The 13,445-nt window shown below is 37.8% G+C and overlaps 1 protein-coding gene across 7 annotated transcripts in view; it reads left to right on the top strand.

Annotated features, from left to right (window-relative positions):
* Positions 1–13,445, top strand: part of lama2 (laminin, alpha 2) — a 166,797-nt gene that overhangs the window by 39,962 nt on the left and 113,390 nt on the right. For all 7 annotated transcript variants that reach the window (XM_015057151.1, XM_015057145.1, XM_015057136.1 and 4 more), the window contains exons 3-5: positions 1,658–1,770; positions 10,236–10,287; positions 11,011–11,201. In XM_015057151.1, coding sequence (XP_014912637.1) covers positions 1,658–1,770; positions 10,236–10,287; positions 11,011–11,201 — 356 coding nt within the window. The remainder of the gene's footprint in view (positions 1–1,657; positions 1,771–10,235; positions 10,288–11,010; positions 11,202–13,445) is intronic.

The raw sequence follows: 13,445 nt of genomic DNA, 5'->3' as shown, positions 1-13,445 counted from the left end.
CTGCTGTGTAAGACTTGCAAGAGCGATAATACAACAGCCGTGAGCCAAAAATGAAGACGGCCAGGCTAAACTCCTCCACAGGCAGGGTATTGTGAGCAATATGTTTTAATTGGCTGTTTACATGACTGTTGTGCTGAATATCTCTTGGTATTGTACAGGGACTTAATGGTGTGTTGTTGCAATTAATTTAGCAGACACTAAAACCAAGATCTCACGTCTAAGATAACTTGAACGCACGAGGAAATACTGTCACTTACCGGAAATGGGTGTCATGTAACATTTTGAAGGAATACCAAAGTCGGGGTAAGAATTGGAAAACTGCAATGTAATAGCAATGTTAGTGTATGAAGACTATGCATTTTGAGTATGAGTCAGTGCCACAGAAAATGTGGATGGACACAGATTGACTTAGCCTTAAAGTTATATGACAAAATTAAATCCACAGTCTGCCAAAAATGTTCCTCCATTTGCTTAAACACAGGCAAAGTTGTGCAAAATAAAGTGGAAAAAATAACAAAATGGAATGTTGGGTGCTTCTTTTTTTTTGACAATCTGACATATTTATAACTGTATTGAACAGATTCTGCTTGCTTACTAAGTACACCGTGTGCACAATTGCTTGGCAACTGGGGTTAAGTATTATTTTTTATTATTTAACCACAGTACTCTCAGTAAGCAGGAAACATAGACACCTGAGAAAAGTGAGTTTCTTTCATTATTAGAACATGTTTGCATTATTTTGCGACTATTAAAGTGCATGTTGTAAAACTGACATTTTTCCACCTCCAACTGTTGTTTTTTCTCTGATAAAGTTAGAATAATAACTTATATGTTTACAAATAAACATTTCAGATATAATGTCTGACATATAGATAAAAATATCTAAAAATCTGTGCCCAATATAGTCCTTCCGAGCTAAACAGGAAAGCTGCAGTTGTGGAATATCTTTTCCAGTGACAGCGCTGTAGGAGAGTCGGCTCCTGGAGGCTTCATGCTTGAATCGCCTAAAATCTTTGCCAGTTAATTTGTGTGACCGTGTACAAAATGGTTGTTTGTTTTCGTGTCTCGACAATTTCAGAGAGTGCTGCATCTTTGTATGACTTTTGAAAGTGTTTACCTGATCAGAGTCGGATAAATCTGTTTTTACCTTAATATAGGGTGTTTGTGCTTGAGCCACATTACACAAAACACATTGCTGCTGATGTGCTGAAATCCAGTAAGTATTCAAGTTTATACACCCTGGAGTTGTACAATATAGATAAAACCACAATATGGTGAAAAAATTCACTTGCCTATTAATTATAAGTCTATTCTGAATTCTGTCTTTCTCTGTGTATCACGAAAGAAACTGAATTTTGAGGAGAAACTTTGTCACATTAAGGTTGGGGAAAACAAGCATGATAACTTTTCTAAATGCTGTTTTATTTGACTATCAGTAGTTGTCCCATTTTTTTTTTTTTTTTTTTTTTTGGAAATGTTGAACCTAAGCATCAATTGATTGACAGCTGCCATTCCAGCCTGAAACTACACATCTGTTTGTTTAGTCTGCCTTCTACCGGCTGGAGATTCGTCTGTTTGTTTGTTTTTTGGACGCAAATTTCACTGATAAAACTTCAAAACGTAATCTAATATTCTACCTTTTTCTGTCTGTGTGCAGAGCATCATCCTATTGAATATGCCATAGATGGAACCAACCGTTGGTGGCAAAGTCCTTCTATTATGAATGGGATGGAATACCACTATGTGACAGTCACACTGGACTTGAAACAGGTAAAAAAAATAATAAAAAATACCACAATTTTTTAAGTTTGATGTTCTACATCTCTGAGCTCATTAAATTGCAAATCTAGTTAAGCTAAACTATTCAGATTATTTTCTATTTTTTGTTGTCTTTAAAAGTGGAAAACAAGATCATGACTTTTTATTTAGAATGCTAAAAAAAAAAACCCTGAAATGTTTTAGCTGTATGCTCACAGTTGTATGCTACAGTAATTCCTGTACCAGTTAAAAGCTGAGCAGCAGCATTTTATAAGAACACTGTATTCTTGCATATTTACGAGAAACAAACAGCTTCTTTTTTTTTCTACGTCTCCATATTTGTATTTGAAACGGCTTCATTGAGAGCAAAGCGAAGCCAAAGTCAAATTTCCTCTGTGCGCAAAAACTTAGCAAATAAAGCAGATTCTGATCTTTACCTCAAAATAACACCGCATCAAAAATGTCCTTTTCCCCTATTAGGCTGTGATTATCAATAGGCTGCTAAGACGGCTGTGCAGAGCTGCTTTTCACATGGTGATAATTGTAGTTTAAAATAGCTGGAGAGAATGTTGGTGGTGACCTTTAATTTTTAAAGAAAATTGCAATTAAAGATGTTGAAATTCTGGGAAAGCATAACATCCAGAGCGCCTTCATTTCTACACAATTTTCTTCCAGCTTGTCCTCATCAAAGTCATTCATTAAAACTGATGAAGCATATCCGGATCCAAACTCTACTGTCTGTAATAAAGGGCACTTTTTCTGTCTTTCCTGCTATGGCTTTTCTAATGTACATATTTCACTCTTAGTTGTTGTTTTTTCCAAGCATATTAAATTAGTTATTGCTGTAGTAAGAAACCCCAGAGACCCGGGGAAGGCACTTATAGAAGACTTTCAGACAGAAAAACCACATATACCAGTCTGCAGTTGCCTTATTGTGAGTGTCTCTGTTAGTGTGGGAGGAAACAGACTTGCACAGAGCAAACCTACGCAAACACATGGAGGGATGTATGGCAACGTGAACCGTGGAGCTTCTTTTGGGGAGTATAATGATAACAACTCTCAGTAGCCATATGATACCTTATTGTGTCCTAAGCACTGTTTGGGGAGATTACGATTAGTCTTCCTCTAACAAGCACAAGTGGACATTATGACGTTCCGTTTAATGTTGTCGTTGCCAATTCAGCCTAAATTGCATGTTCAGTTTAACCGAATCCCATGTCTAATTATTGCTATAGTGCAACACAGTCCACACTTAATGCAGTCCCTAATAACACTGTGTGGGGGAAAAAACACATTTGTTTTATTGCAAAAACATTTCACACAAAATTCTAACCTTTCCTTGGGGAACATTTATGAGAGTGGGTCCAAAATTAATCATATCTGTTGTCGGATTAGAAAAAAAAAAAGCATTACTGAGTTCTGATGGATCTCAGTGTCACTTGCCACATTCAGACAGTAGGGAGAGAATCTAGCTTAAAGGGGACGTAGTATGGGAAATTCACATTTTGCAAATTTTTGTACTTCCATTTGGGTTTCTGCCTCTTCTAAAAACAGCTCAAGTGTGTAAATAAAACCACCCAGGCTTTTTTTTTTTTTTTTACACTAAGTTAATTTTTTGAGCTCCAGCACATCTGGTCAGCTGGTTTTACCACTGTATGTGTTTTTGTTGTTGACTTGCCATCCAGAAACCACTTGCTGCATTCTTGTTGGTGGCCCAGGAAGCTCTGCTTGTGCTTTTCAAAGATGGATGGTTGCATAATTGCACGTCTGTTTTCATGTGGTACATGTTGAGTTGAGTGGTGTGGCCAGCAGCAGTTTGTACTCCCAAGACAGCTCAATGGGAGCTCAATGAGCTCAAAAATCAGCAGAACTGACCAGACTAAAATCTCATGATCTAAGAATGATTTTGTGTAAAAAGAAAAAAAAATTGAAATGATCGTACTTTGTTTAGCCCACAGACCGATCCTACCTGTTCAAGGAAGCATGATGGGTCACCTTTAATCAATATGCAAGTTGCCTTGTGTCAGTGATTCAGGGTGGAGTTGGTGGTGTATTGCTGTGAGGGTTTATTTCTTCACACACTTTGGACTCCTTAGCACAGGTTGAGCATTGTTTAAATAGGACAGCCTCCACAGTCCCCAGATCTCAGTCCAATAAAGCATCTTTGTTATGTGGTGGAGCAGGAGATTTACTGCAGCAACTAAATTATATCATTTCAATACGGACCAAAAACTGAGGAGTGTCTAAAGGCACAAAGGTCCTGACGATGAGCGAGCAAGATGTGAGAAGGAAAGTGAGTATACATCTAAACATGAGACGTCTTTCTTGCCTTTAAGCCCATTAATTACAGTGTGGCAATGTTTCATCCTCACAAATAATCATCTTCCCAAATATGAAAAAAAAATAAAAAAATGCATGTAGACATCTTCATATCTCTCTAAACTTAGTCACAGATTCACTCACTTATTACCTTAATAGTAATTTGTGGAGCTTGTGCCGCATACACCAGTTCCTGACTTCTCTGTCAGGAACCGGACATGTTTTTAAATATATGTGCCCTCACGTGTGCGCGTTTTGGGTAGGCGTTTTATGTGTCTGTATGTGTGGTGCTCAATCAGTCCAACGAAAAGCTATTTACCCTCCAGTGCACAAAATTTCCCCTGTGACTACAGTCATCTCACTCAGAAAATGACAGTGCCCTTGTGTGCAAGTATGTGTGGTTTATCGCCTATGACATCAGCACTCTCATTTCCTCCCTTGTTATTGTTGAGCCTCTCTGGACAGAAAGACTAAATAATGAGAAAGTGGGAGCTGAGGGGCCACGTGTGTTGGCGTGTGTGCGTGAGCGAGACAGTTGATGTCTGTTTATGTTCCTTGTCAATTTTTCAGACGAATTCTTGAACTGTAATTGTGCCTGGAAATGCATCAGACCCGAAAATACACTGGAAGTTATCTAGAGAGAGACCCGCGGAGGAGGGCTGTGATTCATTTTGCACCTTTTGAGAGCTTTAAGGATAAAATTAGATTTTTTGTTTTTACATTTAATGGAAATATTGCATTTGTTACTAGATGCCCAACTGTTCAATGTGAAAACAAAACAAAAAATTGCAACTGCAGCAGATGTCTTGAAATCTTTCCGCTATTATATAATTTAATGTATTTTCTGTAGATTAAAATCACATTTAAAAGGACTACTTCGCCATTGGTGACATAACTTGGTTTAAAATGTGAAAATCTTTTCTAGGTCTCAGACAGAAGTCATTTACACTGCAGTTGTTATGGAAATGCAGCGATCAGTTTGATTGATGGACGGCGGTCAAATCACGAACCGGCTCTGCTCTCTTGGGAGGAAAAGAGAACCTGGTGATCGGGGTCCTGAAAGAGGCTGCCACTCAAAAGATGTTTTTATCCACATCTCAAAAATACCTCAACATACACACATACACACTTGCAGCCAATTTTGAACATTTGAAGGCTTCCACAGAGTAGATGGACATGCCCCACGTTTAGTTAACTTCATTATGTATGCATTAGTGGAAATGGCTTTTATAATTGCAAAATGCTCAGATGAATGACTAACATTTTTATTCGAGAACACATTAACAATCTTTTATCAGCTGACTTGGAAAAAGGACTCTAACCTGAAGATGAGCATGCTTGGAGGAAAGAGTAACTAGAATTTTTTTTTTTCTTAAAGGCTTTATTTTGCCCTCTTTAGATGTTTATAATTTTATTTGAATTGGTTTTTTTTTTATTGTGAGGCAGAAACAACATTAGAGGAGTTTTTCATTACAGCAATTCAACACAAAGGGACTGCTATGAAGATGAGCTGGTCTCGTGATATTTCCTGTTTGAATGGCATGTTCCTTGAAATGGACCATCTTTGTTAATGGATGGGCTAAAGTGAACTGGACCTGTTTCTTTCTCAGTTTGTACCTACCAGCTCCTTATTGCAGAGTTCAATGATTATTAATTAGTCGATAGATGTGGTAGCATAAAGTAGGCTTAATGCTTTGCATCAACACGCTTGAACTGAAGTGATGTTTTCATTTAGAAAATCTTTGGAGAAATCATAAAAGAATAAACACACTGTTGCTAATTGAAACATTCCATACCAGCCAGCTTCAGAGCTGTCAACAGATTTCCCTAGATTAAACATGGATCTCTGCAGCTCCTCCAGAGTTTCCATGGTAGCTTTTCTGATTAATTCTCTTTTTGCTCAGCCTTTCAGCTTTTTTTTTTTTTTCATTTCCAGATAATGGATCTAACAGCACTCTGAGATGTTCTAAGCTTGGAACATAATTTAACCTCCAAACTAGTGATGGGCAGATGAGACCTCACTGGGTGTGTGGGACATTTCCCAAACTGTGTTGACATTTTGCTGAGACTGTAAGTGCTTTGTCAGTTACAGTGACATCTTCTGGATATAGAAAGTCATTGCAGACAAATTAAATAAAATTTATAGATTAAGAAAAGCATTATTTATTTTTCTTCAAATACAAGATTAAAAAAATAGAATGTAATAGATGTAAAGAAAGGTTGCTTGAGCACCTGCCCCTTTTGCTCTTTGCCCCCAAGTGCCCTTTTGGTCAAACTTTTTTTTTTTTGGTATTATTTTCTAAACCCTCTTCTGACACATAATATGTATTAAAATTATTTGATTTTTTTTTTAACATAAGCCCTCCGGTCACCTTGTTACCTTTGACCTTTTGCCCATGACGCATAACGCAGTTGCCTCTCGCGCAGTGAGATCAGGTGGCTAACTGGAGCTGAACATAGCGAATGTTCCAGATTACAGATCAGTTTTTGAATTAAAAAAAACTTTTTTGGTGAATAAAGTGGAGTGGACTTGCTACTTGTCAGATGACGGAAAACGCTGAAGTATCGTTTCTGCTTCAGCACGGAGTCGCGGTTTAAGCAGAGAGGTAATGAAATACAACAGACACTGACAGGCCTCCTCTCTGAAGAACTACTGAGCGGGAGGAGACAGCCAGGTGAGGAAAAACTGTTCTTATCTATCGATTCGGTATTTTTATCAGACAGACATTAGGCTCTTGTTGATGTGCTATTAGCTAGCTGCTAGCTAACGACTTTGCTAGCAAAGCGAGATACGAGCCGAACACGAGCCGAAATATACGGCTCAAATACGAGCCGAAAACCAACGCAAAGCAAAGAACACTAAGTATGTCCATCCAACAAAACCCACAAACGTGTCGACACAGTTTCTCCCTTATCAATACAGTTTTGCGCGGTCACTTCCAAACGATACAGGAACTGTCGGTCACGTGGTTTCCTTAAAGCGATAGGCGCACCGTCAAAGGGTTTCATCTTGTTTGCTCGGCACATGTGCCGAGGTTTCGGTGTTGTTTGGCCCATCACTACTCCAAACCCTGTTTTGAACTTCTTTACAATTTTATTGCTGTCTTGGTTGTAATTTCTTTTTTCTTTTCTTTTTTTTGCCTGAACTTAACTTATACAGGGGTGGACCGTATTTGCTAATTAGTTGGCATTGTTGCACTGGATGTTATTTGGGGTTATACATCTCCTTGTGCTTTTGCTCTGCTTTGCGGTGCTATTACACAAAATCACATTAAAACACAAACACATGAGATTGGAGTTTTAACTTGGTAAGTTTTAGATTTTAATGCTGAGAAAAACAAGTTTATGGCACAGTCATTTTTAGCACAGTTTGTTTTTGACAGTTTGTTTCAGTAAACATTGAATACACAGAGCTTTAAGAGAGAAAAATATCAAACAAAAACATTAACTAAGCATCTGTTGCAGCAAATGTAACTTTGTTGGTGTAAAGCTGCACAGTAGCTTAGGTGGGAGAGTGTATAGCATCTGGTGCTATGTGTTTGCTAAGAAGCATTTAAAGGCTTTAAATGCCAAAATAACACCCAGTCTGTAGACAATATGTACTTTTTATAGTATTTACATAAAAATTGCGTTTTTTTGGCAATATTGATAACAAATTCACATATGGTGGATTTTATAGACTAATTTTTAACATAATCTGTTTTGTGCCTTATCAAAAAGCAATGATTCAAAATACAGCTGCATGGAAAGTGTCTGCAATTTAAATGTTTTGTTTGTCCGCTCAGTTAAAAAGCAGTTAGGCCTTGCACCGAGATGGTTGCACTGAATATCTGCTGCTTGCTTGCATTCAGTTAGTTTAGCAGTGGGCTGTAATTCTGGATGATTCACATAACAGAGAGCTGTGCCAGCGCCTGCTTTATTAGTCCAGTGAGATGTTAATGCATTTCATCTGAAGTGATGGTAAATTTTAACGAGCCTGCATACCAGTTCCGCTGCTCTGACGCAACATCCAGCTGTGACACTACAAGATTGCGTCTGTGTTTTACACCCGAAACCGAAACAACAATTCCATACGTCCTTAATCGTATTCAGATTTTTCTCCACTTTAAATCAGTCCTTTGTTCTCTTGTGTGCAAATTGCGGAGGAAAGTGCAATCTGGAAATGAAAGTTGATGCCAGTTTGTCGAGCCAGAAAGAATTTTAACACGTTTCCGTTTGAGTGACCCGTAAACACCAGCTGTTCAGTTCAACCGCTGTAACTGTGTCCAAAGCAAACTGAGACAAAATGAATTTTTCAGCCTAATTGTGGGCAACACAACCATGCTGGACACGAGGCTTAGATGGATTGATATAGCACTAAATGCTTTCATTTGTGTGTTTTCAACTAAATGTTCCAAAAAAGCCCATCACTGATGTTTTATGACTATCAAGTTGAAGAGCTATAAACCTCGAAATGCTTAATCTGTGTGTGAAGGATTTTTTATTTTTTTATTTTTTTATGCTTTTGACGTGAATAAATCCAGGAGAGAAAACCATTTCATAATGGGAAGTACAATCCTCGTCAAAAATATTCATAAACTCACCAGAGCCATGATTTGGTTATTGATCTGAATGGTTTATAATGATGAAAAAAAGTGTTTTTTTTAGGTGGATAAAAAAAATTGTACCCTATAATTCTAACTTTTTTTTTAACAAGTCTTGGATTTGCAATTTCTCTCTATTTATGTTCATTTCTATGCTAACAAGCAGATACATGCATCCCCCCTAATATTTGGATAAGTGTCCCTTAGCTAGTTTCAAATAAATCGCATGTTTTTTGGGGGGGTTTTTGTAGCTAGTAGACAACTTCTACATTTTTCAGCTTCTTGGTGTTGATGCAATATCTTCTTTGTTACTTGAATTAACGAGCGACAATAAAGGATACTTCTAAAACTTTGTCTCCTGCATTTTAATATTAATTGATATTTGAACATGTGCCACAAAATGGTAGAGTAGAACATTAGTTTAATCTTTGCCCTCAAACTGCAAAGATTCTGAGTTTTTAAAAAAATATTAAAATTTCAGATTGTCCTTTAACGAGATCCGTTAAAACTTGAATGTTTTCACTTGTACGTTCCTCTTACTTTGTGTTTTTTATGCACCAACGTCATTTTGTTTGTTTTATTGTGAGTGGAAGTAGCAGAGCTTTAAACTAAACCTGATGAAACTCCCAGACACCCCGCTGCTATAAGCTTGTAGTTCTTGCCATATAAAAAGAAGAGAAACATAAAATAATTTTTTTTTTTTTTAAGTAGTTGCAGTCTGGCCAATTAAATTTGATCCTGGTAGAATCTCAAATTAAATCTCTTGACTGTCAGTAAACATCCTCAGTTTAAGTGACATTTATCTGCCATCTTTGTGATCTGTAGCAGGACAGTTATCAGCCGTTTTATTTGTTGATGCTGTGTTGAGCTTTTTAGGCAGAAGAATTTTCTCGTTTGATCCACATTTGATCAAAACTGAGAATGTGACTCACTGAAACACCCCCTCCCAGCTAAATAAAAAAAAAAAAGAGAAAAAAGCATATACACTATATGAGCTAATTCTGTTTACCAGGGCACAGCTGAAGAGCTGCTTGGCTCTATCAAAGCGTCGTCACATAACAAGATACAGCTGAAAACTTAAATTCTGTCTTTCACTCATGCACACTTCTACACTCTTGCTCTGTCTCTCAACACACACACAAACACACACATCCATCCTGCATTCTGGTAACAGTAACTCTTTGTAGGTGGCTTGAATAACCGGTATAAGGTTACCCCAAAAGACACTTTCTCACACGCACACACGCAAACACACTCGGCTGTTTCTCTCCATTCTAATTGCTGCAATATGACTCTGCTTCCCACATCATGAGAAGAAAGAAAGATGTGCCTGCAAAGAAAAAAAACAAAAAACGAAGGAAAAACAGGGTGGTGACGGGGAGACACAGGGAGTCCACATTTGACCTACATCCAATCTTTGTTTTTGTTTCTTGGTTTGAGCTTTGCCTGCACATCTTTCTGTGGGTGTGTTTACTTTTACAATTTGGAGAAAGAAAAAGATCTGTATTAACAATACTTGTTTTTATGGGCACCAGAGTAATTTTGTCATTATTTTCTCTTGTCTGCATTTTCCAGGTTTTCCAGGTTGCTTATGTGATAATCAAGGCAGCCAACTCGCCTCGTCCAGGTATGAAATCTGGATGCTAATAATGTGCTTGTGGCAACATGTTTATTAAGGCGACAAAACCCTATTTTGAGCTTCTCAGCTTCTGATTATGAAGCAAAGAGCATGTTATTAGAGGGAATGTTGGTAGCATATTTTCAGCCTTTGTCTCATGAGTGAATAAATCCTCTAATTACAACCATAAGAGCAAATGATCCTCTGAAGAAGAATTTACATTAATTAAATGATTAGACCTCTATTAAATTATTAGTGGTTTTACTTTAGAATGCATTAGTAATATTATGTAGCCTTCTTGGAGTCAAGTCTGCTGTAAAGGTGGAACATAGAAGGGTCTAAGTTTCTCAAACAGATCAGATCTTAATTTAATTATGTTCATCTTTACCAACAAAACGTCAGCTTTAACACTTCCCAGGTATCCATACGTAGAATTATGTGATTTATATATTTGCTACTTGATGCTGTCTTATCTATTCTTTATCTAGTCTATTTATTTTTTCCATTAACTACACTCCCTTCACTTTCCATGCAATTAGTCAAATCTTGGAGCAGTTCGCTACAAGCTACTTTGATAAATATGAAATTAAACATTCTGTCAATTTTTTGTGTATAATAGTCAGCATGGACCTAAGCAGCGGTTTCGGTCATCCATCATTGTTTGTATCGATTCTTTTCTCATCTTCGCGTCACATATTTGATGCATACCATCATTAATATTTTTGTCCACAGGTAATTGGATCTTGGAGCGTTCAATAGATGGCGTGACCTTTGAACCTTGGCAGTACTACGCGATCACAGACACGGAGTGTCTGACGAGGTTCAACATAAATCCACGGACCGGACCGCCGTCCTACACCAGAGATGATGAAGTGATCTGCACGTCGTTTTATTCAAAGGTTCATCCGCTGGAGAACGGAGAGGTGAGGGTTTAAGTTGCATCACATTCGACAGCCACGTTCGTTGTTGATGGTCTTTCAGATTCTTTCCAAACACCCCGTCCCCGCTCAGGAACCCAGGAAAATGAAATAATTTACACGTAAATACAAGGTCTTGTGACAAACAAATGGATGGTGAAAAACAAAACTGATTTTTAACTGATTTATAAACATTGATCTCCTTTCCAGGAACTATTTTAGAGTGAAGTAGTCTAAAAATGAACAGGAAGACATTTTCCTTTTATTAGCCAGAACAGTCAGTGCTGGTAGTTGCTCCAAAGTGTCGCAGCCAACTTCAGTGTAATGCTTCCCTACTTTTAGGAAACATCCGACTGACGTAAAATTTAAGAGGTAAAGCTTTGTTAACTTCCATAATAAAATATATCAAATTCAAATCTGTTGAAGTTAATTTGAATTGTATTAGAAACAGTCCTTTAAGAACAGTCCCTACAAATGTGACTGAAAAAAATAAAGAAGAAACGGCCATTTGAATGTTGGCACTCTGCAAACCAGATCAGCGAGAAGCCAGCCCTGAAAGTTTCAGAAAATCACCTCCATGCCTGATGAGAAACTTGGAAAATCTGTACATTCACATTATTTTTGCAGTAACCCCTCCCTGCAGCATTGACTGTCGACTGGTATGACTGGGAAGGTGTGCAGACAAAAGTGAGCTTTTGCCTTGGGATTCCCCTGGAGGAAATAGTTGTATATTTTCTTAAAACATTAAGAAACTGATTCTAAAAAAAACAAATCATGGTAAATTAAATCAAAAATAATAATAGCTGTTGATGTGAGAGTATTATAAGCAAACAAAGTTGTAAAAAAAAACAAAAAAACAACCACAACTCTCACTAATTATTTTTTTCCCAGCAGCCTGTTACCAGTGTCTGGTAGGGTGATGTTGGCCACGCAAATTAGCCAAACGTTTATTATCTTATTGGTTGAAATCATTAACAAAGGCATGTAAACATCCCAATAAAGCTGATATGTTAATCAGCTATGAGATTCCCCCACACCCTCAGATTTACAAACAAATTGAATTCAACATTCAAAAAATAAACCGAATGGGTTGGTTTTTTCATGACTTGGACTCAGAAATTTTTTTTTTTTTTTTTTTTGCACAATGTTCAGTCAATTGTGCAAGCTTCTATTGTAGCAACATATTCCTGGTGCATCACAAACAACTGCAAAGAACAGTCAACAAAACATAGAAAATAATATATAATCATGAAGAAAAAAGGTCCTTGGCTATGACACGTCAGCTAATCTGGTGTACTAGTGGCTAATTGGAGGTAATTACATGTGCTGAGAAGTGAATGAGGAGATGAGTGATGCTCTGGTGACGTGCATAACCGTAAAACATTTTAATCAGTAACAGAAGTCTCGTCGTTTTTTTTTTTTTTTTTTTTTTTTTTTTTCTAAGCTCAGACTCGCACAGCTTGAGTTTACCAGTGTTTACTGTGATGCCGCTTTGATCAGCTTTGTGTGATTGCATCCAGGATGAACAGAGGAGGAAGCCTGCAGTAACTGACATTAATGAAGAGAAAGAGGACTGCAAAACACACAAACACACGAATTCAGGGTGAAAACGAACCAGTTGCACATTCTCATGGCCTACAAAAGGCTTCTAATTGTTGATGCTTTTTGTGAAAACCTGTGTGTGAGTACATTTTGTGTGTGAGTACATTTTATGTGTGCTGGTGTGTGTGCACATTGTGTTTGTGCTGTTCGTGCTTGTGTCCTGCGGGGGAGCGCTAGAGGGGGTGTGAGCTGGGAGATGTCAAGAGCTGCAAGTAACGACGGAGGTGTGCGTGTGTGTGTGTACGTGTGTGTGTGGGGTTGACAGCTCCCTAGCCGTCTGATCACAGTGAAACCATAATGAGTCGTAGGCGATGTGTCACTGCATCGCACACACATTCACAATGTCATCTCACCACTCAACACACATGGCAGCACACGCATGCACACACTCACACACACACACACACACGCATATATATAAAGCATCTTCTTCGTTACTTCCAAGTGTGCAGCTTACACCCATCAAGTGTCCCCCCTTGGCACACACACACACACATACTACACCCATCAAGTGTTCCCCCCTGACACATACACACACACACACGCATGCAGTCAGCTCTCTGTTAGACTTTTTTTTTTTTTTTTTTTTTTTTTTTTAAAAACCCCAAATTTTTTTTTTGGCCCATTTAAAAAACAAAACAGAGGAAA

Source organism: Poecilia latipinna, unplaced genomic scaffold (genome assembly GCF_001443285.1).
Source record: "Poecilia latipinna isolate Pla-1442-1.1 unplaced genomic scaffold, P_latipinna-1.0 Scaffold61, whole genome shotgun sequence".
In the NCBI taxonomy this organism is placed as follows: domain Eukaryota; kingdom Metazoa; phylum Chordata; class Actinopteri; order Cyprinodontiformes; family Poeciliidae; genus Poecilia; species Poecilia latipinna.
This window is presented reverse-complemented; position numbering and strand designations above follow the sequence as displayed.